The sequence below is a fragment of the Musca autumnalis genome, unplaced genomic scaffold, assembly GCF_047663935.1.
Source record: "Musca autumnalis isolate F117 unplaced genomic scaffold, ASM4766393v1 scaffold_3, whole genome shotgun sequence".
NCBI lineage: Eukaryota > Metazoa > Arthropoda > Insecta > Diptera > Muscidae > Musca > Musca autumnalis.
In genome coordinates this window covers 227814264-227841676 of record NW_027411866.1, presented here as the reverse complement: position 1 = coordinate 227841676, position 27413 = coordinate 227814264, and the positions used below count along the sequence as shown (strand labels likewise).

The following is a 27413-nucleotide window of genomic DNA, read 5'->3' as shown; positions in this document are numbered from 1 at the left end:
GTTACTTTAAATGTTCATCTTTTGTGGGGGTTGTATTTGCAGGAATAGGCTAAAATAGTCCACCAAGGAACTTGGTATAATTTTGGGAGTCTCTCCTTCCGATAGCTATCGTGCCCAATAGGACACCGCATGATTTTTTAGAGCTTTCGAACCATAATGTTAGAAGATGCAGTCTGTCCTTAAATTAACTTTTGGATACTCGAAGGAGGTGTCCGATAAATTGCACATTCGAACTTCATTACACCCTCCACCATAATATGGAGGGTATATTTAAATTTGTCATTCCCTTTGTAAAACATCGCAATAATAATAGAAGACCCTATAAAATATATGTATATCGTTGGGGGTATACAACTTTCCCCCAGAGTTTTGTTGGTATAGGTCAACCCCTTCATATAGAACGGTACCTCCTAATTTTCGGTATTTTGAAAGTTGAGGCCTCAAAATTCCGCCGAAATGTCTGAAATTTGGTATTTAGTCTTCGCTGGGGGTATAAAGCATTCCCCCAGAATTTTGTCGGTATAAGTCCACGCCTTCATATAGCCCCCATGGAACGGTACCTCCCTATTTTCGGTATTTTGACGGTTGAGGCCTCAATAATCCACCGAAATGACTGAAATTTGGTTTGTAGTCTTCATTTGGATTATAAAACTTTCGCCCAGAATTTTGTTGGTATACGTCCACGCCTTCATTTAGCCCCCATAGAACGGTACCTCCCGATTTTCGGTATTTTGAAGATTGTGGCCTCAATATTCCTCTGAAATGGCTAAAATTTGATATTTAGTTTTCGTTGGGGGTATTCAACTTTCCCCTCTAATTTTGTCGGTATAGGTTCACGCCTTCATATAGCCCCCGTTGAACGGTACCTCTCGATTTTCGGTATTTTGAAGATTGTCACCTCAATATTCCTCCGAAATGGCTAAAATTTGATATTTAGTTTTCTTTGGGGTTATTCAACTTTCCCCTCTAATTTTGTCGGTATAGGTCCACGCCTTCATATAGCCCCCATAGAACGGTACCTCCCGATTTTCGGTATTTTGAAGATTGTGGCCTCAATATTCCTCTTAACTCGTGGTGGAGGGTATAACGAGTTCGGCCCGGCCGAACTTAACACAGTTCTTATTTGTTTAAGTTTGAGACAGTTATCGTGCCACCAGTCATTATCTTATGTCAGGAAGTGTAGACTTGCAGACGAAAAACTATATATCATTGTAAACAGGATCCTTGATCCAGTCCTTATACTACGCTTAAGCAAAAATGTTGAACTTTCGATAGTTATCACGCAAACCAGTTATTTATGTTGGTAACCGGAGGATTTCTTCAATCGTTTGGGTCAATTATAAAAGGACATACGAAGCATATTACATCGTTGTAAGCAGGGCCACAATGACTACCTTCAAAACAATTCTCGAGCAGCATATAAATTGCACATAAGCGAAAGTTATGGGGGCAGGTAATGAAGGTCTTGTCCGATACAATCCATATTCGAACATGATAAGGGAAATATTACGACGTGTAAAGGTTGGACCAATGTCAGTACCGAAGTTCGATAGTTCTCATACCCACCAGCCATTTTAGTTGGGCACCGTAGGATTTTTAGATCCTTTTGGGTCATTACTTATTTCAGGAAGTACGGTCTACATTATATACTTGTAAACATGGCCATAACGACTACCTTCAAAGGATCCTCGAGCAGACCTTTGAATACATTAAATATAAAATTTTGATTTTTTTTCCAGGGATGTACCTAAAGGAGTTGTACCATATAGACATTCTTATCGTATTCGCGGGTTTTAGATCTTTTGGACCATTATGTTAGGGAGTACGAACTTGCGCAAGAAAAAAAAATAGATAATTGTCACCAGGACCACAAGGACTATTTTTTAAATTTAAATTCTTCAAACTGGACTGGCTGCTTCCTTAAAGAATCAGGAGATAGGTGAGTGGGGTTATCTGTGTAGCTAAACAAATGCAGCGTGACGTTGTGTATCGTGCGGTCAATTCGGGTCCAATATGAAATGCACAACAGCGGATCTTAACTGGGCTATAGCACTCGTGTTTGAATTGGCTGCTGCCGTTCTTCTGCTGCAATGGGTGGGAGGTGTACTGTACACAATGTACCTTTGTACTGCCTGCTCTAGAGCAGTCCCGAACAGCAATACGATCTGAGGTTCTCGCTTATACATTTGAAACTCTCTCCCCAAATAATAAATATCTCTCCTGACGTGCCTGTGTTTGGGAAGCCTGTGGCAGAGATGCTCATCGACAACATCTAGTTGTGTTGATATACCGGTAAAATATTCGTCTCCTCATGAATAAGAAGGCCGAGATGGTCCTCAGAGGCAAAAATACCTCGCAAGACACATTTGGTGCTGCTGACAACCCCAGTCGGCCTTCTTGCAGCAGTCATTGACAAAACTGATCCTGAAGAAAAGAGCAGCTATGATCTTTGGCTGTTGGTAGAGGGTTTTCTGACGAGAATCATCCTATATGACAGCGTGGAGAAAGACGTGCTTCGGCAGAGCAAGCACAAGGGAGTCAAAATTATTAGCTGTCGGAAATCGAGAGACAGACAGACATCTTGGGAAGGCGCCTCTGGCAGAAATCCCCTGTAGAACAGTGGTCTCAGTCGGGATACCGCCCCCAGTAATAGAGGTGGGCGAGGTTTGGAAGCTGCTGGCACCCTGTTGCAATCTTTAGGGCGGCATTCCGGCAGATTTGAATATTCTTCCACTGCATAGCGCTAACATTTGCATACCACGCTGGCGCCGCATTGCTTACCACAGACCGGCATAATGATTTATAAGAGGTCAACAAGGTTTCTTTAATCCCACGGCAGCGGGTTCTTTCGTACCGGATTGACCAGGAACCATATTGTTTCGGCCAGCGGCTGCCAACTCAGCGTTAAACCTATGCTTCTACGTAGGTTTAAATGCTGCTACAACAACAACAAGGTTTCTTTGTCAGCACCCCATTTACTACCGGCTAACGACTTGTAGCAAATAGCTGTGGCTTGTGCGGACGATTTAAACATGCTATCAACGTTGCACCCAATATTTTGGGGTAGTTTGTGGTCGGAATCAGGGCATCGACCAATATGTTTAGTGAGAGGCTCATGTCAGCAGACCATGTGGTGAACAATGTGGCAGTGGATTTAGTTCGGATATTTTCATATTCCATGGAAGGAAGAAATGCACTAGGTCAGCTATCCAGAGATCAAGGTCAAAATCGCACAATAATCAGCATACACTTCGATCGATATGCTGTCTGAAGGGTGGGGAATTTCAGAAAGGTAGAGTTTAAAATGTTCCAGAGCTATCACCCCGTTTTGTAGAACTCCCTGCTTCACTTTATGGGTTTTGAGCTTCTTATTTTTGAATTTTAAAACGACAGGCGTCTTCTCTTTTCTCCTCGAACAGCATGACATGGTTTACGGTATTAAAAGCCTTCGATAAGGTCAAGTGCCACCATAACTTCCAACTTCCAGTACAATGTGGGTGGCTGACGGTAGATTAAGTAGACATTTTAAATAGCTAACCCCGGTTTCATCCAGTTGCTTAAGGACACCATTGTGATTCAGTATGGACCCAACGCTGGGTCCATATGGGTTTTGAACTTCTTATTTTTGAATTTTAAAACAACAGGCGTCCACATATATAGTTTTTTTGTCCAACGGAGGAAAGTCTTCTCTCCTCGAACAGCATAGCATGGTTGAAGGTATTGAAAGCCTTCGATAGGTCAAGTGCCATCATAACTGTTCGGTCTGGTTCAGTCCTCGACTCTGTGTATATATAATGTGTTGTTGTGCTGTGCATTTTCCGGAATCCATGCTGATGTTAAGCAACTAGGAGACAGATTCTCATCATAGGGAGGAGTAGTGCCTCTAGAATCTTTGCAGCTGGCGGCAAGAGGGAGACCGGCCTGTACGATTCACCTCTTCTGGAATCTTTGCCTGGCTTCAGTAGCGGCACCACCCTTCTGACTTCCAGGCTTCTGGTACAATATGGGCTGCTAACGGTAGATTAAGTAGACTTTTTAAATACTTAACCCCGATTTCATCCAGTTGCTTAAGGACTACCATTGTCTTGCACCCAATATTTTGGGGTAGCTTGTGGTCGGATAGGTACACCATCGACCACTTTGTTCAGTGGATTTAGCGGCGGATATTTTCATATTCCTCGGAAGGAAGAACTGCACTAGGTCAGCCATCTAGGGATTTTGGGCCAAAATCGCTCAACAATCAACATACATTTCGATCTGTATGCTGTCTGGAGGGTGTGGAATTTCAGAAAGGTAGAGTTTAAAATGTTCCAGAGTTATCACCCCGTTTTGGGGAACTCCCTGCTTCACTCTATGGGTTTTGAGCTTCTTATTTTTGAATTTTAAAACGACAGGCGTCCACATATATAGTTGTTTGTCCAACGGAGAAACGTCTTCTCTTCTCTCCTCGAACAGCATGGCATAGTTAAAGGTATTAAAAGACTTCGATAGGTCAAGTGCCACCATAACTGATCGGTCTGGTGCAGTCCTTGACAATGTGTGTATAATATAACGTGTTGTTTTGCGGTGCATTTTTCCGGAATCCATGCTGATGTAGAGCAACTAGGAGACTGCTCCTCATCATGGGGAGGAGTGGTGCCTCTAGAAAATTTGCAGCTGGCGACAAAGATGCCAGAAGAGGTGAATCGTATAGGCCATTCACCTATTCTGGCATCTTTGCCTGGCTTCAGTAGCGGCACCACCCTTCCGACTTCCAGGCTTCTGGTACAATATGGGTGACTAACGGTAGGTTAAGTGGACTTTTTGAATACTTAAATTAAATACTTTCTGTGTTCAGCAGCGGCACCACCCTTCCAACTTCCAGGCTTCAATGGTACAATATGGGTGGCTAACGGTAGGTTAAGTGGACTTTTTGAATACTTAAATTAAATATTTTCTGTGTGGACCCAACGCTGCAACATCGTTCATCGTATATTGTGGTAGTACCTCCTCGGTTGGAAGGCGTAACACACTCCTCTTCGTCCTATCATTCTCGGGGTGCTGTATAAAATGCCAGTTAAAATAACGCGCACATCTTCGGACCTGTCACTGTCCCACCGTTGAAAGTAACAGTTGTTCTACCATTCTTCATTCCAGATTCGGGATTTGTTTAACCGTAATAGTGTCCTGGAAAATTGTCTCAGCTACCCAAGAATTTGAGGGAATGGGCCAGAAAAGTATGGCAGTCATAGAATATGAAGTCGTGTGATCTGTTAAACGGAGACAATGATCGAAAGACGATCCAACAATATTCGAAGAGCAAAATATGTATTGTAAAGATATTGTTAAATTCCAAATGTAGTATTGTGATTCCAACAATTGTGTTTTGTTAAATCCAAAAATTGTTTTTGTCAACTGGACAATAGTTCTCTCTTTTCTTCGACAATTTTTTCTCTTCTCTCGCTATTCGATGCCGTGTTGAATAAATAAAATAATTATGGTGAGTTTTGTTTGTATGACATGATACCTTTATCTTTGTTTTTGTGTGTATGTACTCTTGTTTTTATTTGTTTCTGTTTTGTTTCATTCATCTATCTTCATTGTGCTTTGAGGTTTGGTGTTATACCGGAGTTTGTCATGGTGTTTAATTATTCCTTATGTTGTGGTGGGTGCTTGTGGCGTTTTGTTTGTCTTTGTTGTGAGCCAATGCAGCAAACCATGTATTGAGTTCATCAACGATTGCAATATTATACGCGACATTTATATCCAAGTTATGCCAAAAGTGTATATGTGAAGTATATACACTCAAATCAAAAAATTCTGGGCTGGTTTTCTGGGTTGACAATACTTTTTGTAAACAAAATTAGATTATGATAGTTCCTACAATCGGTATTGTTAACGATTTTTACAATATTGCGGAAATTAGAAAGTTGTTTTTGTTTTCTATGTTTGGAACAAAAGATGGTATTTTTGGATTTGGATTACAATGTTTGAACAAAACAAATACATTTTTAAAACCAAAACAGATATTTTTGTTCCAACAAAAGCGAAAAATATTTCTTCTCTGCGTGTAGGAAGAATGCCAAAAATTATGATGAGCATTGAAGTTCCCCCTAGCACCAGATGGTCATTGCCCTCCTAATGTATATATAACGCAAGGCACAGCTATTCATCGGGAGTATCTACACATTAAGCTACTCCACCTCAGCAGTACCACATGTATGGGTCACTAGAGTCAAGTTCAAGCGATTTAGGTCTGTGCTGCGCTGGACTTTTGTGGAGGAGGTATTAGAAAGAGTGGACGGTTCATCTTCGATTTGATCTATGTTTGGGCAAAATATAACGAAGTGAAAAGTTTGGATCAAATTTGTTAATGGGTTCGGGAGACAGAAAGACGTCTCCATTACTACCATGAGGTACATTTTTGAAATTCGTAGCTATTTGGACTTCATGATAATAGAAACCAAATCTTGTTATTTAAATTTAACAAGTGTTTCCTACGAGAAGATCATACAAATTTAAATAAAATCCAACAAACATTAGATATGTATGTATACTTGTTCTTCTGATTGATATTCATCACAAGACCTGAAAACGCCGATTTAAAATATAAACCCATAATTTTATAAAAACATTGGATTTTATTTCACAAAAAGGATATTAAAATTAAAAAAAGATTGTAAATAAACTTGACTTACCTCCAAAACACCATCCCAGGTTTGTATGCCATCACTGCTCTTAACGGGTATGGTACCTTCACCCGACTCAATCTTTGTACGCAATTGACCACGTGCTTTTCTGTACAGGTGTGGTGAAATTTTGTTTTTTGTTTGAGATTTGAATTGATTTTTTTGTTTTGGGTTTTTTGGTTTAATTTGAGGGGGGACGAGAGAACGTTGTGTTTCGTTCGATTTCGAAGAGAGTTTAGTGTTTTTTTATATTCGAAATCGAAGCGGGAAAGGAAAAAAGTTGTTGGTTGGTGGTGTGTTAGAAAACAAAAATAGACATTTTTACAGCAACATAAGTTTGTTTGTCATCGATTAAAATAAATTATTCGTTATTTTTTTAGTTGGTAAAAAAATTCCACAATGTTTCAGACGTAGACATAAGTAGAGAGGTAAAGAGAGAACATTTTTAGAAAAGAGAGCGCCGACGACACATTAAGAAAGAGAGCATTGTTAGAAAAAAATAGAGACAACAATATAAGAAATTATTATTATTAATTTCAAAAATAAATTATGAAAAAGTAGATTTGGAATAATTAACAAAATTTGAAACAATACAAAATTTTACGTTTTAATAAAAATATACGAGAGAAAGAAGAGGTAAAGAAAAAAGAGGAAGAAGAAAAAAATAGAAAAAGTAGTTACGTCAATATTTTGAAAATTGAAGAATTAAAAAAAAACTAAAGTGGTTGGTACTTGAAAATTTATGAAATGAAATGAAATAAAAAACCAAAGAGGAAGAAGAAGTAATAACAAAAATTTGTAAACAAAACTTATTGTTGGAAATTTCCGAATCAAAAGTATTTAAAAGTGGTTAATGGAATAAAACATTTGGTGAGACACACTGACTGTTAGAATAGCCACTACTAACCTCCCATATGGTCTAGTGGCTAGGATATCTGGCTTTCACCCAGAAGGCCCGGGTTCGATTCCCGGTATGGGAAAGTTTTTTTTTTGCGATGAGGCGAGTCATATATTTTAATTTCTCACAAAGGGTTTAGATTCAATTCCCGGCATGGGAAGGATTTTGTTGTTGGTGTTTTGTGGACGGAGCGCGTTTTACAAACATATTTCCAGCTTCGATTCGCGGGGTAGTATTAAATTCGTTGACGGTCTTGGTATTTTTTATGCCATTTTTAAATACTTTTTTCTTCAGAAATTTCGTACATATTTCAAAAGAGTGTTTTTTAGTTTCTTTTTTCTTTTACTTTTTGTTTTTTTTTTTTTGGGTTCCAAAAAAATCTTTACTCTACTTGGTCTACAAAAGAAATATTTTGTAAATTTTTTTGTTTTGGTTTTTTCATCAACTTGACATTTCAAGAAAATTTACTTTAAAAGATTTTCAAAAAATGAAAAAGTATATTGTATATAAAAATAGTATATATAAAGAGTTTTTTTTTTATATATAATATGATGTAAAGGTATATTATATAAAAAATTAGTTGTAAAGATTGTTTTACCTATTTGGGTGTTTATCAACACTCGAGTCATTTTCGTGGGGACTAAAAATGCGAGCATCCCCACAAGGCGCTGTATTTATGTACAGATGAAAATGTACACCGGTTTTCAATTTGTACGGGTATTGCGCATTTTCTTGGTTCCTCACGAAAATTGACTGATTTGCTGTTGCTATAAAAATAAATAAAATAAATTTTTGTTTTTATTATTAATAAAATTCGTTGTATGGTATTTTTTTTTTTAAATTATTATTAATTATTTTAATTTTTAAGGTCATTATGAAAATTGAAAAGAAAGAAGTAAAGAACTTAGAAAAGAAGTGGGTGGGTGGGTTTGGTTGGTGTTGGGTATTTTAGTATAGTAACTTAGAAAAAATGTGTGAAAAAATTAATAAAAATAATATTCCAAAAACAGTGTGTTGTAAATGGTGTTATTTTAACTTCCTTTGCGCATGGGACTAAGTGAAAATAATGAGGGGTTATGTGTGTTGTGAAAATATTATCAGGCGTTTTAGGCAATAATAAAAATGGTAGTAATTTTAGAAAATAATTAAGTGTTTTATTCATTTAGAACAAAAAAACCAAGTGTCTTCTAAAAACAAGAAAAATAAAAAATAATATAATATATTACTCTAGGGACGAAAACAAAAACAATATTTTCTGGGCGACGTCGTGTGAGCGTAATATTATCATCCAAAAACTTACGAGATAGAGATGAGAGTATTCAAAACAAACTTCAATTCACAATTTCTAAGATAAATTTCTTTTAATAGTTTTTTTTTTCACTTTAAAAAAAGTCTATAATTTTTCAAAAGAATTAAATTATATGTTATAAATGCATATGAAACAGAGATGATGATGTAAGTACATAACAGCATTTTTATTTCATGGGAGTCCTAGTTCCATTTCTCTTTTGTGGGAAGTTTTTTAGTCGATTCATGTATTATAAAGCATATAATGTTATTATTTACATTTCGTTTAACACTTATTAAAGAAAAAAGAAGACAACTAGCATTCCAACATGCATATTATATACACAAAAATATTAGGTATAACCCAAAACTTTATTTAATATTCAAAGCCTATACATGGCCCCATATAAAGGTTCCGGTAGAGCCACATTTTCCAACTAATACGGTTGAGTGGAAAAATTCCTTCTTGAAAAAAATCAACATAGGCACCGCCCGAATCTAGAGGATTTAGAACATTTTCGAACAGATTTTTGTGGAATAAATATATTTAAAGGGTTACCCCTAGTTGTGCAAGCCAAAACCCCATTTTTCATGAATTTTTTCTAAGAATCTACCAATATTTTTAGGTAGATATTTTTTGTACCTGAAAGAGCACATCTTGAACTACTACTTCTGGATTCTTTGTTGTTGAAAAACATTGCTTAAATGTGTATGGCTACCTGCGAAAACCTTTTTTATAAAAGCGTTTTGCAGTGCCAACGATAGCTCGAAAACGGTTGGGCCGACCTTCGTATCTTTAAGCGAAACAGAATTAAAAAAATAGATTAAAAAAATTGTGAGATGTCAAAGTCAAAAGTTAAAATTTTAACGAAAAAATTGACAGCTTTTGTCCAAAATTCGGCCAAATTTTTTTTAAAAATAATCTGTTTCGCTTATAGACAAGCATTTATGTACAGTGTCCCACAAATGTCTTCGTATCCCAGGTATGTTCAGACATATTTAATAAAAATTGCGAAAATAAAGACAACATTTAAACAAATTTTAGTGTAGATTTGTTTATTAAACACATCATTTATATAAAGAGAAAAAAGCGTTTCAGTTATGTGCATGAAAGATATTAACGAAAAACTAAAAAAAGTTCGAAATTCAATACCACAAAAGTCTTCGTACATTTTGAGAGTTTTCAATAAAATTATTAAAAAGTGCCCGAAAATAGGAATTTTAATGTTTAGTTGGATAGCCTTTATTTTGTATAACGGCCTTGAGACGATCTGGCATGGATTCCACAAGTTTTTTTGTGTAATCTCTGTCAATTTTCTCCCATTCCTTCAAGAGAACTGCTTTAAGTTGTTCTTTCGAGCTAATGTGGTGAGTTCTGAGTCGTTTTTCCAGCATATTCCACAAATTCTCAATGGGGTTCAAATCCGGACTTTGCGGCGGTGTTTTTAAAATATGTGGTGTATTGTAGGCTAAATACATCCTAGTATTATGAGCCATATGTTTGGGATCGTTGTTTTGTTGAAAATAAAAATTGTCTGATAATCAGATTTTTTCAACGCTTGGCTTTAAATTCTTCTTCAAAATTTCGATATATGCTTTATGGTCTAATACTCCTTCTATTATTTCCAAAATTCCGACCCCATTTGAAGCCATACAGCCCCAAACCATTATACCTCCCCCTCAGTGTTTAACTGTTTTTATAGTGTTTTTGGGGTTGTATGCTTCCCCTGTCTTTCTCCACACCCTCATTCGCCCATCAGAACCAAACATGTTGTATATTGATTCATCTGAGAATACTATAGTCCTCCAAAATTCGAGAGACGCATGTTCATATTGACGGGCAAACTCAAGATGTTTTTTATGATTTACCTAATTTATATAAGGTTTCTATCGGGCTGCTCGAGAATTGAAACCAGCTTCTACGACTGCTCTTCGCACAGTTTCTGGGTGGACATCTTTATTCTTTGATTTGAGGAGTTCCGCGCTAATTTTTGGTGCACTTATAAATGGATCAGTTGCTATCATCCGCTTTATTATTAGCTTATCTCCATTGTTTAAAATTTTGGGCCGTCCGGATTTCGGTTTATTTTCAACACGGCCCTCATATTTAAAGCGACCGACCACTGATTGGATAGTGGATTTGCTTCGAGACATTATCTGCGCTATTTCCTGGTACGATTTGTTATCCTTTCCGTGTAATTTAATTCACGTTCCTTCTCAGATAAATATTTTCCAAGCATTTTGACGTTTATTTTCACAAATTTGATTATAAATAAAAGAAAACCTACTATGGAAGCTAAAAGAAAACCTACTATGGAAAGTCCAAAAAGTCCACAACGCCATTTATCCATTATCAAATTCTGAGAAAATTGGAGGAAAACTTAAAAAGTACGAAGACTTTTGTGGTATTGAATTTGGATCTTATTTCAGTTTTTCGTTGATATCTTACATACAAGTAACTGAAACACATTTTTTCATCATCTATATATAAATTAAGTGTTTAATAAACAAATCTACACTCAAAAATTTTGAACATTTCCGTTTATTTTTCGCGTTTTTCATGAAGATTTCTAAATATACTTGGGGTACGAAGACATTTGTGGGACACTGTATATAAGAAGCTCACCAAACCATATGAAGATCGTTCGATTTGTTTTCGAGCTATCGTTGGCACCGACATTTAAAAATGTCATTTCGAGAAATACGCGTTTAAAGTTTCCACGCTACATACAAATCAAATAATTTGCTCCCTTCCAATGCTCATATCTCAGGCAATTTTGCTCCGATCGTGTTGCGGCATACTCTATACTACCTGTACTTAAAAATAAGCCAAAAATATACACTTTGCATTTATTTTTCACAACTTTTACAACATGCATTAGCAACTTATCACTTTTCAAAAATAAGGGTTCTGTGGAACGGAAAAGTTTGCGAATTGTCAAAAATATTGCTAAGTGCAAAATGAAAAGTTGATAAGTGTTTTCGTGGAATAGGGCCCTGCTCTTAAACTGAATTTTTTTGACGAATTTTGAAATTTCTGAGGGTGGTACCCGAATGATTGCTCCGATACATTCTATATTCAAACCTGATTTATATCTGCAAGAAATATTCTTCTAATTTTTCGTTTAACTCCTTGAGGAGCATAGGGACTCTACAAACATCCCCCAGGATGATCTGTCATTTGCTATTAATTTTATTTCGCTCCATGTTGATGCTCCGGTTCACTAACTCCTTCATAAAACTTCTTTGTCATGAGTTTTTAAGTCTTCCTTTTTATCTGCTACCTTTAGGATTCCAACCTAAGGCTTGGGGTCATAGTTCATCCTCAAATCAATATGTGCCCTATCCACTTGAATTTACTCTTTTTATGATGATTGTTATCTTATCTGAATTGCATCTTTGGTAGAGATCGGAATTGCTTACAACATTTGGCCACCAAATTTTCAATATGAAGACACAGATTTGTAAATGACTTTGGCTTTGACTTTAAGGCTGCTGTTGCCAACCAAGTTTCACACCAATAAAGTAGAAAGGATAACATTATTTTTGTATTGGTAGATATTATTGAAGAGTTCCAGACAACTCATAGTTGATTGAAAGCCCCGTCAGCTTTACAAATTCAATTTGCGATGGAACCTTCTGTCCCGCCTTCGATTGCAATTATCCTTCCGAGATAACAGAATTTTAATTATATTAATCTTAAGTCTTGCATTAGCTGACTGCGGTACTAAGTCATTAATCTTTGACTGCATATATCAGTGTTTTGTGGACAAAAGTCATATGTCGTTTGCATAACCTTAATATGTTGTCTAGATTCTCCGTTAATGTCCATTGAATTCTTCGATGTTTGTGTCGATTGTGTCAGTAAGGGCTTTGTCGGTGACCAGCAGACAGGAAATTGGAAAAATTTTCGCTGATTCATTTATAGCCGTAAAAAAGTCTATCAATAACTAAAACAATATAAGGAAAAAAACGCGGCGATACTTTTCGCAAGATTTATTTTAGACCTTATGTTCATCGGCCATTATTTTAGGTCGCTACAAATAGCCGAAAAAAACTAGGATTTATCTCAAAATAAGTCTATGCACACCGTACAAAACTACGCTGAAGTCCAGAAGTTTATCTCGCATTAAGTTATGTTTACCATTAATTTGAAAAGAATTCAAGCTATTTCTACTCAGGGTAAAGGTTGAGAAATCTTCAGAATCTTAGTAGAAGGCCTACAAACTAATAAAGAAAGTTACCATATAGTGTTACTAAACTTTAAATTAATTTCATATGCTCATCTTTGGACTAGTATATTGAAGGTCCAATTCATTTAAAGTTGAATAAGAATTATGAAATCATAACATATAATTAAAAAATCTAAAAATCTCACAACATTTGTATTAATTCTATTATGCAAAACCTAACTCGTGGAGAAATAAATACTGCGATTGGAAATATCGGGCAAAATTATTTTGGGCACAAAAATATTTAAGAAGAACATTCGTTTCAAATGTTTCCATATCCCATATGGTCTAGTGGCTAGGATATCTGGCTTTCACCCAGAAGGCCCGGGTTCGATTCCCGGTATGGGAAGTTTTTTTTTACTATTTATTTGATCAAATTTAAAAATTAAATATGTTTCCACGTTTATTTTATAAATTAAATACTATTTTATAGATTAAAAAGATTTTTGTATTTTTTCTCTTATCGAGTGGATGGATAATTTTCTTAAATATCGATCACCTGATAATACAAAAACTACATTTAGACATTTGTTTATTACATAACATATATCCCATATGGTCTAGTGGCTAGGATATCTGGCTTTCACCCAGAAGGCCCGGGTTCGATTCCCGGTATGGGAAAGATTTTTTGTTCTCTTATTTCAATCTTCCCAACATGATATTCAACGAATTAAATACACATTTCTAATAGCATAGAAATAATTACAAGCAATAAAATAACTCTAAACATGATAACACTTAAAAAAACACATGTGCCCAAAAATATTCAGTCTATAAATAGCATAACTAAAAAAACTAGAGAATAGATCGATCGCACACACACCCTGTTGAATCACACAATTCTATGTTATCATCATCGTCAGTGAAGATCACGGTCACGCTATCAAACAGGTTTTTTGAAGAAGAAGCATAAATCGAATAAGAATTTAAAATTTTTTTGTTGTTTGTGCGTCTGGTAGAGTGTTGTGTGCTGTGCTCTAAAACACCACAGCGTATATATCCCATATGGTCTAGTGGCTAGGATATCTGGCTTTCACCCAGAAGGCCCGGGTTCGATTCCCGGTATGGGAAAGTATTTTTTTTTAAAGTGTTTTTACTTGGAATGATATGTATTAATTTCCTAATATAAAACAAATTTAGCACGTGTTTTTAAAATTACGAAATATTAATCAATAGAAATATAGAATCTTTTAAGTTGATTTTCTTTTCTTATGTTTTTCTTGATGTTTTCCAAATATGTATTTAGTAATAACAAATTTATTTATGAATTATTATTTACAGATACACAGAATAGTATTTATATCAAAAGAAAATCTACCTATACAAAATTTGTGAAATAGTTTAATAGCATTATTTGAAAACACTTAAATATTTTATGCTAATTGATATGTAAATTTATATAAAATGTGAGCTTATTGATACCAATATTTTTGGCACAACACAAAAATTATTTAGAAAAGCAAAATATTGAAGTGGAAACACTTAGGTACAATACACACACATGCCGTTAAATAAAGTGAATATTTTATTTATAACACTTTAACGTAATTTATGTAAATTTGTTTATTTATACAAATTTAAGCAGACGATAGACATCAGGTCAGGATGGCCGAGCGGTCTAAGGCGCCAGACTCAAGTGTAGCAACTTGTTCTGTTCAAACAGAATTCGTACGATGAGCGTTCTGGTCCTCTCTGAGGGCGTGGGTTCAAATCCCACTCCTGACAAAATACTTTTTGTTATTTTATTTTTTAAGTGATAAGGATGGTAACAATTTGAGATGAGAAAGACCATGGACTAAATTTTAAAAATTATAGAGTTTTGAAGTGTTTTTTACTGATTTCTATAAACAATCAAGGTATATTATATAATAAGGAAATAAATACAAATTATAGAGATGTAACATTTTTGAAGCGCCTACATTTCGGAATTTTTTTATTTTTGAAAATTCTCCCCTACAAATTATAAGAAAGACTGCTTTAGAAAGCCAAAAATATTAGTTAGATATTGGCAAAATCTCAATTGGAAAAATTCGAATATGCGAGTTATGGTTTTTTTTTAATATGGAACTTCTATTTCACACTACCCTTAATTTCACAAGACGATTCGAAACCAAATTTGTTCCAAACTGTTCGGAATTTTTTATTTTGAAAACTTCTAAGGAAGATTGCTTTAGAAAGCCAAAAATATTAGTTAGATATTGAAAAAATCTCAATTGGAAAAATTCGAATATGAATATGAAAATTCTCCCCTACAAATTATAAGAAAGATTGCTTTAGAAAGCCAAAAATATTAGTTAGATATTGGCAAAATCTCAATTGGAAAAATTCGGATATGCGAGTTATGGATTTTTTTTAAGACGATTCGAAACCAAATTTGTTCCATACTGTTCGGAATTTTTATTTTTGAAAACTTCTAAGGAAGATTGCTTTAGAAAGCCAAAATATTAGTTAGATATTGAAAAAATCTCAATTGGAAAAATTCGAATATGCGAGTTGTGGATTTTCTAATATGCAACTTCTATTTCACACTAACCCTGAGTTTCATTCACGAAGAAGATTCGAAACCAAATTCGTTCCAAACTGTTGTTTTGAAAAATATGTCATTCAATTTGGTTTTCAATCAAATAAAAAATTTCCCAATAATTTTTTTTCTGATCGTAAGTTCACTGATCAACGTCACGTCAGGATGGCCGAGCGGTCTAAGGCGCCAGACTCAAGTGTAATAACTTGTTCTGTTCAACAGAATTTGTATGATGAGACTTCTGGTCCTCTCTGAGGGCGTGGGTTCAAATCCCACTCCTGACAAAATATTTTTTTTCATAGAATTTGAAGAATCAGATTTTTAATACATTTCGGCCAGTTAAGACAGAAAGTTGTTGGGAGGATAGAAAAAAAAACTTTGAAAGGCCAAGTCAAAAAATATTTTTGCGATCAGGAGTAATTATTACATCCCCACGACAATACGAAAATCGAAGATGTTTGAAAACTTTTGTGGGGGAATATTCACAATTCAAAGTTCAGAGAGAGCAAAAGAAAAATGTATGCTCTGACTAAAAGGTTCGAGAACTACATTCGGTCTCATACAAGTTTGGTAAGATTTGATTTGACCTTAATTTACTTTTCAGGGGTTGTTTTAAATTCAGTGTAGAAAAAATAATGTAAAAATCCCTACGACAATACGGAAATGGAAGATGTTTGAAAACTTTTGTGGGGAATATTCAGAGTTCAGAGAGAGAGAGAGAGAGAGCAAACGAAAAATGTATGCTATGACTAAAAGGTTCGAGAACTGCATTCGGCCTCATACAGGATTGGTAAGATTTGATTTGACCTTAACTTACTTTTCAGGGGTTGTATAAATTCGAAGTGTAGAAAAAAAGTCGGACCTCGATTACTTGTAATGGTCGGGACCGGAGGCATTACGGATAAACCATTTTCCCGGATATTGGAGTAACACTGCTACATATACATTTTTAATAAAAATATGCATTTGCATATTTTTAATATTTATTAATAAGAGCAGTTATGAATTTAAATTGAAGTATAAAATATTGAAACTATAGTAAAATTACTGATTTGTGCATTGTTTTTGTCCATAGAAATTTGGTCGAATGTATTATAATCCCGGATCATAAAATTTCACGGCTAATTGGTGTAAAATGAACGAAAAGCTCTGTTTTTTTTTCCCGAATAATGGAGGTTTACGGATAATCAATTCCCGGATAATTGAGGACTGTACTTGAACTCAACATTAATAAGCAGATATTGAAACGATATTTTTAGAAACGTGATTGAAAATTGGTCTGTCTCTAAATCTATTTCGAAAAAATCATTTACTTCCCTTCTTGAATCCTATATTTTAGTTCAAAATGAATTTTAATTTAAATGGACCAAGAGCTTGGCCTGCAGGCTGGATGAAGGAGGAAATTAATCCCCAAGGCTTAAGTTTTGCTTTAAAACGGTGGTGCTCAAAATTTTTTGTGCATTAGTCTGAGCGAGACTTTCCTTTGCTAAACCACGACAGATGAGAATAAAGAGAAAAAATGTTGTTGTTGCAGTCACGTTAACGTACAGTGAATCACAGTCAAAAGTATCCACTTCAGTTTCTTTCATTAAAACTGCGATTGCTAAGAATTGGTAATGATAGCGATTTCATTCCTTTTTATATTTTTACATTAGTGTGTTAACTTAAATATAATAAAATTATTTATTTAATTTAGATAAACAATAAAAATGCCTATACAACATCGATTTCTACCTCACGGTGAAAAGTATGCACTCTAAAAGTTTCATGAAACCAAAAGGATTTCTTAGGAGTTTAGCACTTGGTTGACATCCTTTGTTATCCTTTACAGCTTTTAGCCTTTTTGGCAAAGATTTAACTAAGTTTTCGGGCAAGATATCGGAATTTTTCCCCATTCTTCTTTCAAGGCATATTTCAGGGTTCCTATACTTTAGATGTTACGATTTTTTATATTTGTCTCTAAAATACTCCACAAATTATCTATAGGATTCAAATCCGGGGATCGGGGAGGTGTTTGAATCACTTTTGGACAGTTACATAGCATCCATTTTGGAAAACTTTGTGATTTGTGCTCGGGCTCATATATTGATAAAATTGGAATGTTGTCCCAAATCCTATTTTTTTCAGCGCCTAAATTTCAAATTATCCTTTCAGAATGTTTAAATAATACATCTTATCCTTAATTCCTTCGATAAAGACACGATTTCGTACACCGGAAGCACCCATACAACGCAATACCACAACAGAGTCTCCTCTGTGCTTTACTGTTGAAATTGTGTGTTTAGAATCCAAGGCGGTATTTTCCTTATGACATACCTTAATTGGTCCATATGACCAAAACAGGCTGCCAATGAAAGCAATGAAGACAACTTTAACCTGAATGGGTGATCTTGGCTGCTTTAAAAGGCCAATAGTTCTTCCGACTATTGCTTCCAATTATTATTGGACAAAATAGGAGAATTTTTACGGACAATTAGATTAGGATTAGAAGTAATCTATATGAGAAATTGTTTCATATATTAAGAACACTGGTCGCCAATGGATCGTGGTCTGATTTGAAGGTCTAGAGTAGACTCTAAATTGTATCAGCCAGTCGATATCATGTCAGGATGGCCGAGCGGTCTAAGGCGCCAGACTCAAGTGTAACAACTTGTTCTGTTCAAACAGAATTCGTACGATGAGCGTTCTGGTCCTCTCTGAGGGCGTGGGTTCAAATCCCACTTCTGACAAAAATATTTTTTAATATTTCTTCCTACACAAAATGAAATTATTTGTATTTCTACTATGGAATAAAGGGTCCTACCATACATTTTGGATTATGAAAAAGTCATTCAAAATTGTATAATTCGAAAACATTCATGGGAGCTAAAATATTAGATTTTAAACTGACAATATTGAAGAGGGGTTACTTGCAAGTAAAATTATTTAAAAATTGGAATTTCTTTGCAAAATTGAAATAACAAATCCTTCCCAAAATTAGGAGTTGAAGAAAAACATTAGATTTTCTACTATGGGAGCTGGGAGGGTTCCTTGTTTTTCTTTTTTTTTTTCAAAAATTCGAAGATTTCAAAATTAATTTGCAAAATTGGGAAAATGTCTATCCCATTCAATAATTTTCGGTACGGAAAGGAATTATTTTTATAGGAATATTATCTGCTTCCGATTAATTCGAAAAGGCTTAAATTTTTCGGAAGTTCAATGGATCGTGGTCTGATTTGAAGCTCTTGAAAGACTCTAAATTTTATCAGCTATCCGATATCATGTCAGGATGGCCGAGCGGTCTAAGGCGCCAGACTCAAGTGTAATAACTTGTTCTGTTCAAACAGAATTCGTACGATGAGCGTTCTGGTCCTCTCTGAGGGCGTGGGTTCAAATCCCACTCCTGACAAAATATTTTTTGTTGTGAAAAATAAAGAAATGTTCAGATTTGAATTTTTTTTTACTGAGGATTGAAAGGAATTTTTCTATCATTACTTTGACAATGATCAAATATTTTATTGAATAAAAAGTGTGGATGGGCGAAATTGTTCGTTAATTTTTTGATTGAGCTTAATTTCTAAATATGGAAAATATTCCCAATATATTTGAAAATGAGGAATATCACCAAAACAATTTTCAAATCACTAGTTAGTTATTCATATAGGCTATGACTTAACTTTAAAATCTCGAAATTTAATAAATTCGAGCTATTCATTGTCAACATGTCAGGATGGCCGAGCGGTCTAAGGCGCCAGACTCAAGTGTTAAAACTTGTTCTGTTCAAACAGAATACGTACGATGAGCGTTCTGGTCCTCTCTGAGGGCGTGGGTTCAAATCCCACTCCTGACAAAATACTTTTTATAAAACAATTTTATTTTTTGAGAAATTTTCAAGTGAGATTTTTCCTAATAATTAATATTGGCATTGCTAGATTGTAAGTACTAAGGTAAAATAGGAATGAATCTGTTAATTTTTAAGTTTTGTAGACCTAAGTATTTTTAACCACTTAGCACAGCGATTTTTTTGCGAGAAAACTTAAAGTTGTTTATATTTTTGACTTTTTTAAGCATTTTTAAAAAAATAACTTATTTCTCTAAAACGTATAGTTTTCCTGCAATCGGCCCTTCTTTTAAAAGTGCCAAAAACTTTGGAGGGTAATATAGGTGAATACTTATATGCCAATCCATTGTGAGGAAGAAATGTTTGGTTGACATTGCATATGGACCTATATCAAACCTTGTACAATGTTTTGATTATTATCTGAACAGGGTCAAGAGGTCCTCTGATCTGCTGGAAAAAACTATGAGTTGTTGAACAATAGCAACTTAAGAAAACACGCCTATAAGTATTTTTTATAACCGAAATACTAGCTTAATGTCACGAAATCTTCGCTCAGGGAAAGTATTTTTTTTTCTACAACACAACTACTATAATACGCACAACATCAAGTAATAAAAATTAAAAAAAATATTAATAAAACACCAAAAAGAATTCCAAGCTACATTCTAAAAAAAAAGTAAAGTTAGTGAAGAAAATATGATCGTTTAGTGGTGGTGGTGGTTGGAAAAAATGGTGATGGTGGAGGTGTTGGGAGAGAAAAGGTTTCGTAAAAAACACAAAATAAAACATAAATATGAGCAACATTGAAAAATAATACAGACATGCAGAGACACAACAAAAAAAACATCGATCATTGTTTTACTTATAATAATAAAAATGATTTTGAAAGACCAAAAATATATGTATGTTTGTAGTATATTTCCAATAAGAATGAATTTAAAGCAACAACTTACCCGGATTAAAATGCAGCTCCAATTGTGCATACAAATATTTCATAAAACAACGACGTGATACAATTTCAGCATGTGAATCATTAAGAACGGAGCCATTAATGCTCATATGTTCACCACTGACACATTTGGTACCAGTCGAAACTGAAATGACCTAAAAAAATAGAGGTAGAGCATGAGAAAAATTAAAAAGAACATAAAGATAAATATTTAAAACGGTATGTAAAGGGAAGGAGGTAATGAAAAATGTTAGTGCTAAATAATTGTTTTGGAAATCGAGAACAAATATTTTTTTTCTACACACAGAGAAAAACATTTTTGGGGTACGAAATTTAGAGTGTTTCATAGAGTAAATGTTCCCAAACAAAATTTTCCAATAAATAAATAATTTTTCAATTTTATTTGATAGGAACATTAGAAATCTCGTATCGTTGATGAACATAGGCAATATTCGTCAAGATCAATCAAAAAAGCTAAAAATTGAGAAATTTCATACAATAATAATTTCTTTTTAATTTCATGGACCCACATACACAAACTATGTTTAAAATTCGAAATGTTCTATCGGATATAAATTCCGCGGTTTGTCATGTCAGGATGGCCGAGCGGTCTAAGGCGCCAGACTCAAGTGTAACAACTTGTTCTGTTCAAACAGAATTCGTGCGTTGAGACTTCTGGTCCTCTCTGAGGGCGTGGGTTCAAATCCCACTCCTGACAAACTGTTTTTTATATGAACAATTTTATTTAAATAAAATAACTTTATATATAAAATTATATTTGTTTGTCGAAATTCCAATGAATACTAAAGTCACAAGAAAGTGAAAGAAATTGAGAAATAGGAGAGATAAGAGCTACATAATATAAAAAGTCTCGGACTGGAAGATAATATAACTAAAGTGACTCTTCGGTGTTATGAGTAATACGCAGAGTGCGAAGGTGACCTATATCATTTTATTTAGTACAATTACAGTAACATAGCCCATAGGGCCATGAACGGCTCCGAAAACAGCTGCACATTAACTATTCTCAAAACGAATTAACCCATATAAACATAAACAATGCCAATCGAGAAGCCCCAAGAAATAAAACCCCATCAGTCGGAAGAATGTAAGCCCTCAATGTTGTTCAACAAGCGTATCTTCAATCACAAAGATCTATAGCGCAAGCACTTCCAAAAAGCGTTGAAACCCTCTTGAATCTTAGTATACATGATGAAACGGTAGCTGGAAACATTGGGAAGCGGAATACAATTAAAAATAAAAAAAAAAAACAAGTAAAAAAGTGTCAGTCGGCTTTGCCGACAGATATATACCCTCAGCCAATGTGAAGCGAGTCTTTTACCTCCGGACAGATCGAATGTATTTAAGGTCTCTTCAGAATATTGTGGCCCTTTTTGGACATTTGAACTTGCCGACAAAAATGTTGATTAGGAATTAACTGCACTAAGACACAAATGTTGAACTTCGAACATTCTGGAACTTTTGTGGAGGAGGTACCGGAAGGAGTGGACCGATATAGCTCATCTTCGAACTTAAACTAAGATTGGACAAAATATAACGAAAGCCAAAACTTGAACCGAATCGGTTCATCTGTTCGAGAGTTATCGTGCGCACCAGCCAGACGGACGGACATTGCTAAATCAACTACAAATTGTCTGAACACATTTCGTCCAAACATACTTGGGGTCTAAAACCATTATTTCGATGAGGCACATTTTGCCCGTATGAAAGTGTATATACCCTTTGTAGCCTAAAGACGGAGCATATAAAAAAATAGGTGGCAGTAAGTACAAACAAGAGATCAAACACGTGATATATAAAGCTTTCGTTCGTCTGCTGTTTGACTAAGAGGCCCCAAATTGGTCACCAGGAATTATCGTTACACTCATCGTATGCGAACCGGATTGTGTTCGGCCACCATAAGCGACAACCGAAAAACTTTACCTAGGGAAAATAGATCGGTATTATCTCAATGCATCGGCATAAATCCACCTATACAATATACAGAAACATTAGAAGCAATTTAAAAAACAGGTTGATTTCGTGATATAAGCCCGATCAGCATGCTTGAAATGTGTAATATAACACTGTGCAACACTGGAAATGCAAACAACTTCTAATGGGCATTTCCTGAAAGTACATATTGAGACTACAAAAAACTTAATTGGGTTTTGTGTTCTTAGATCGGGTTAAGATTTTATGGCCTCATCTAAACCGACCTAAAATGAGCCTTTTTTCCAGTGATCGGACCTTTATCTCCGAAACTAATAATAATTTTGCTTTGCAGTCTTCAGCAATATTGCAGCCCTAAAGTAGTAGAACTTATGTGTCAAACAGATGAACTAGGAAAAGCTGTACCTAGCGCATCAAACTCGTTAAAATATAGAAAAGTTTACATAATGTCTGAAATTCTGGTCAGTAACAACTAAACTGTTGGGAGTTGAAACAAGTAACCATTCTAAAAATTCTGCAAATAATGTGACCATCAATTCTTCAGAACATTCTGAAACTCTAAAATGGTTATTTCACGTTGTTTAAGGGGTATTTCATAACATACCTTTTACAAAACTTATTTCAAACAATGTTCACACAGGCTGTTTATTCTCATGTTGGGGATTTCAATGAATTATTGAAATATTTACCAAATTGTTGTTGAAAAATTTGCTATAAACAAGGCGATAGAGGCATTTTACAACAATATAATGTTCTGAAGAGTTGTGTATTGCATTCCAGAGAATATTTTCCCAAAAGGAAGAATTTAACATTTTGGGAGATACGCTGCGAAATATACACAAATTATAGCATTGTTAGATATATTATAAAATTTGAGGCAATAAATTCAGTTTTTCGAGTTCACTTTTCCTCGAAATATTTTCTTCTTGCTCTTATCTACAAGTTTGCTGCAGATGTCAAAACAAGATTCGTGTTGGTTTCAGAGATAAAGCCCCGATTTGTTTTAAAAATTCGATCTTTAACCATGTTTAGATGAGGCCATAACAACCGAACCCGATCTAAGAAAACAAAACCCAAATATGGTTTTTGCCTGTTGGTCCTCTACTTTCATAAAATTCTGGACAGAAGTTGTTTGCACGCGATTGGCTCAAAAATGTTGCACAGTATAATCAAAGCGAAATAAAAAGTCCAAGACCCGCAGAGTTCACCACCTGTACGGCTGAAATGAGGCCCTTAATATATTGGTCGATGGTGCCCTGATTCTAAGCCATGGGTGCTCAGAATAGTTCGTGTATTAGTAGTGGTAAGACACTCTCCCCATTACTTAGCAATGGTAAATGAGAAATAAAGAGAGAATAAGTGTGGTTTGTTTTTACGCTACCGTAAGGAAGTGATCACTAATGTTCTAAGCACTAACATCCCAAGATATTGGATGTAACTTTTAAGTCGCTGGCCAGCAGCCCTTGGGTTGCTGACAAAGAAACCTTGTTGACCTCTTACAAAGCAATATTCCGGTCTGTGGTAAGCTATGCGGCGCCAGGTATGCAAATGTTAGCACTAAGCAGTGGCACCAGTGATGGTCCACTTCATGAGGAGGCGAAGGTTTTAATGGTGCATCAACACAACAGGTTGTTGTCGATGCAGTACCTGCTTGAACTGACCTCATCCCTGTCACGATTTAATGGAAAGCCTTCCCCTCAGGCACGTCACGACAGATCTTCATAATCTGGAGAGAGGTGTCTAAAGGTATAAATGAGAACCTCTAGACCAAGGAACCTATCAGTAGTGAAATTCTGTAACTCATTTTCGATTCGAGAGAGCAGCCAGAACCAATTAACTGAAAAAGATATACGAATTAACGTATTTGCGTTGCTACAACAAGTCGAGTCGAGTACTACACTAAAGTTCTCAACTTTCCGTTAGCAACGTCAATAGTTCCCGAAGCTTGGAAAATGGCATGATTGGTGTGCAGCTATAGGTAGGCAATGGTGGCAGAAAATGAAAGTAATGCACATCAATCGCAGTATTATCGCCAATAGTGAACTGTTGTGATAATACACAACACCCCCAGAGGTTAGTGCTATACATAGCAACACAGTACCCTAAAAGCTTTATAGATCATTAACAAATATAGCAGCCGAGGTGTCAAACAAAACTGACGTGTCACAAACCATTAATGATATCAACACACAATCCAAACCCTGTAGAGTGGAACAGAGTTTTTTCCCAAGGAGGGTGACAGTATCGAAATATTTTTGCATACATGTGTCCACCTCGGAATGTACATACCCATGGGCCAATAATTTCAATCATCAATTACCACAAAATATAAGGGATTAGAATCAATAACTTATATAAGCCGTACGAACATGCAACATTTATTTGCGATATGATTAAAAGTAGGAACAACGTCCTCAAGTTCCTAGCTGACAGTATTTGCTAACTGATAGGGGACCGTTATTGTGTTCCGGTACTTTGAAATCGTAAAACTATCAAAGAATGAACTGGCAATGATTAATTCCCCCATACAAAATTGTTCAAAAAGTACGGAACGGAAACTTGAGTGAAAGTGCAAAATCTCTACAACAACTGTTCAACAAGAAAGAGACAGGCAATAATGGATCGTATTGGCATGCTGCACCTGTTCAACTGCCCAGCCACAAAACCAACTTTATTGACTTTCATTTTGTTATGGACAAATTCTATCCCCGTGGGATCTTTCCTTAAACTGCAGTTAAAAGTTACCAGATTAGTAAACATAGCTTTAATACACATGTTGTAAGGAAGGCGGTAAGCTTAAATCAGAGGCATAGATCTACTCCCCATTGCTTGAAAAATTCCATCCAGTGGATTGTAGGGTCATATCAATGCGTCTTTAGATCTGGAAAATCAACCATTGACCAGATTCAGAAGAGATTCAGATGGAGTATAAGGCTGCTTTCGACAGTCCTATACATACGTTTAAAGGTCCTCTAAATCACTTTTGGTATCGGCACGCGATACGTCTATTGAACTCGGTACGGTAAATACAATTTTGGAGGTAATTAATGATTTCAAATACCTTAGCAACGTCGCCAATACGATAAACAGAATCAGTTTTGAAATAGGAGAAGATGCTATTTTGGATTAATTAATCCTGTTAAGAAACCACTCGAGACACAAAAATCAAATTCATCAAGACAATGGTATTACTCGTGCTAATGTATGAATCCGAAGAATAAGTACTTGCACAGAAAGATAATGCATTACTCGGTGTGTTGGGGCGAAAAAATTGTAAAGATTCTTCTAACCAATCCGCGTTGACGGATTGAACCACGAGTTATAACTGATATATCGACACCTCCAAATAATAGTATGCTAAGTCTAAAAAGTGAGTTTTGCAGGAGAAGCTCCCAAAGTGTGGAATTTTTTTGAACTTCAGTACTATGCTAAGTCAATATTTGTTTATAACTTTTGTTCGGATTGACCGATCATTACCAAAATTAGACAGAATTTAAGTTAAAGGACGTTCGACACCTCCAAATAATAGTTCGCTAATTCTGAAAAGCGAGTTTTGCAGGACAAGCTCTAAAAGTTTGGAAATTTCTTTGACCTTCAGTACTATATATTTGTTTATAACTTCCGTTCGGATTGTCCGATCATTACCAAAATTTGACAGAATTTAAGTTAAAGGACGTTAAATATAAAAATGTAAAGAACTTGAAAACATGCTAAGTCGACTTAGCATACTATTGTTTGTGCAGATATGGCAGAGCCATAGTTCGATGGATGAATATAATGATCAGATAGTACCAGCGCTGACAGGGCAGTTAGATAACTCCACAATGTGAATGTCAATGTGAAAACAGTTGCATAAACCAGGAGTCGAGTATCTGACAGAAGTTCTCAACTAGACGTTAGTAAGCCGTAATAGTATCCGAAGCCTGAAATTTTCTAGTGAAACCAAAGCAAATTAATGAGCGAGAGGAACTAGTAAATTGTGGACAACGCTTAAGGCTCTATCGTAAGAAAGAGTTGTGTTACATCTGAAGAGCTGTGGAGGTTAAACGAATTTGAAAAGAGTTTAGAAGTCGTCTGCAAACTCTTTGGATCGTGGGAGGCATTATCACAGTTTGTTGCAGGTGTTATCCAAGGCTCAGATCGCTTCGATAAACCAGGAGTCGAGTACCTGGCAGAAGTTATCAACTTGACGAAGCTTGGAAAATCTTTACTGAAGCCAAATGAAATAGCACCAGCAAAGCTTAGAATTTCACTACTGTGCGATGACTTTTGAGGCTTTAGCTCTCCCCCATTTTAGAGAGTGTTGCGAATCATCAAAACAGATTCCGTAAGTAGCTACCAGAACAGCCAAGCAATGGTAGACATGGTCAACCATGCCACACTGTTCGACAAACCCATCCGACCCAAATTGAAATTTTAGGCCACAAACTACAATTTTGAACGCCAGTCGCACATGGAAATCTGAAGCAAAATGAACCCACCGCTAGTGATATTTGTGATCAGCCTATACCATTGTTCTCGCAGTTCAAACGGCACATTGATAGCCACATGGACTGCGGAAATGAAGCTATCACTGAATATACAGACCTATTCACAATACGAGTATGTTGATTTGGGTGACTTTTACGGTAACACCCGAGCAGCAATTGCAACAGTGAGAGCATGTCATTATGTTGCCTAATTGGAAAAAAATGTCTCTTAATGTAGATGGTTCACCGATGACATGAGGAGGCACCCAGTTGCAGTTCTCAGGTTTGAATATTGTTCCATAGCCTTGTAATTATATTCGCAGATCACACTGGCGCCGTATAGCTTAACACAGAGCGACCTATCGCATTATATGTAGTCAAATGTTTTCTTTATCTACTCCCAAAGGACGTGTAGGGCCTTGTTCCTACATCTCAGCTTGTCGCAGATAGATGTGACATGAGCGGACGACGTGAACATTCAGAAATGTGGTGTGATTAACGTGGGTACCTGCCTTTCAGCCTTACCCCACGGTGTTCTCACAACACTGGACTGGTTACAGGCGACCAATCAACGCACCGAAGTGAGGTAACAATTGCGTTCAGGTGTTTGGCCCCG

The 27413-nt window shown here is 35.6% G+C and overlaps 1 protein-coding gene and 10 non-coding genes across 41 annotated transcripts in view; 10 read left to right on the top strand and 1 right to left on the bottom strand.

Annotated features, from left to right (window-relative positions):
- The window catches only part of Adar (Adenosine deaminase acting on RNA), a 431247-nt gene that overhangs the window by 11190 nt on the left and 392644 nt on the right, over positions 1-27413 (bottom strand). For 28 of the 31 annotated variants that reach the window (XM_073977125.1, XM_073977124.1, XM_073977119.1 and 25 more), the window contains 3 exons: positions 20380-20530; positions 8165-8333; positions 6678-6777 (listed from right to left, as the gene is read on the bottom strand). In XM_073977125.1, coding sequence (XP_073833226.1) covers positions 6678-6777; positions 8165-8333; positions 20380-20530 — 420 coding nt within the window. The remainder of the gene's footprint in view (positions 1-6677; positions 6778-8164; positions 8334-20379; positions 20531-27413) is intronic. The other 3 variants (XR_012411758.1, XR_012411756.1, XR_012411757.1) reach the window with 1 other exon arrangement.
- On the top strand, positions 7577-7648 carry TRNAE-UUC (transfer RNA glutamic acid (anticodon UUC)). The gene has a single exon. It is a non-coding gene; the product is annotated as a tRNA-Glu (tRNA).
- Positions 13363-13434, top strand: TRNAE-UUC (transfer RNA glutamic acid (anticodon UUC)). The gene has a single exon. It is a non-coding gene; the product is annotated as a tRNA-Glu (tRNA).
- TRNAE-UUC (transfer RNA glutamic acid (anticodon UUC)) lies at positions 13635-13706 on the top strand. The gene has a single exon. It is a non-coding gene; the product is annotated as a tRNA-Glu (tRNA).
- On the top strand, positions 14085-14156 carry TRNAE-UUC (transfer RNA glutamic acid (anticodon UUC)). The gene has a single exon. It is a non-coding gene; the product is annotated as a tRNA-Glu (tRNA).
- TRNAL-CAA (transfer RNA leucine (anticodon CAA)) lies at positions 14685-14810 on the top strand. Its single transcript has 2 exons — positions 14685-14722; positions 14766-14810. It is a non-coding gene; the product is annotated as a tRNA-Leu (tRNA).
- On the top strand, positions 15766-15890 carry TRNAL-CAA (transfer RNA leucine (anticodon CAA)). The gene is made up of 2 exons: positions 15766-15803; positions 15846-15890. It is a non-coding gene; the product is annotated as a tRNA-Leu (tRNA).
- Positions 18210-18335, top strand: TRNAL-CAA (transfer RNA leucine (anticodon CAA)). The gene is made up of 2 exons: positions 18210-18247; positions 18291-18335. It is a non-coding gene; the product is annotated as a tRNA-Leu (tRNA).
- TRNAL-CAA (transfer RNA leucine (anticodon CAA)) lies at positions 18869-18994 on the top strand. The gene is made up of 2 exons: positions 18869-18906; positions 18950-18994. It is a non-coding gene; the product is annotated as a tRNA-Leu (tRNA).
- Positions 19310-19435, top strand: TRNAL-CAA (transfer RNA leucine (anticodon CAA)). The gene is made up of 2 exons: positions 19310-19347; positions 19391-19435. It is a non-coding gene; the product is annotated as a tRNA-Leu (tRNA).
- Positions 20968-21093, top strand: TRNAL-CAA (transfer RNA leucine (anticodon CAA)). Its single transcript has 2 exons — positions 20968-21005; positions 21049-21093. It is a non-coding gene; the product is annotated as a tRNA-Leu (tRNA).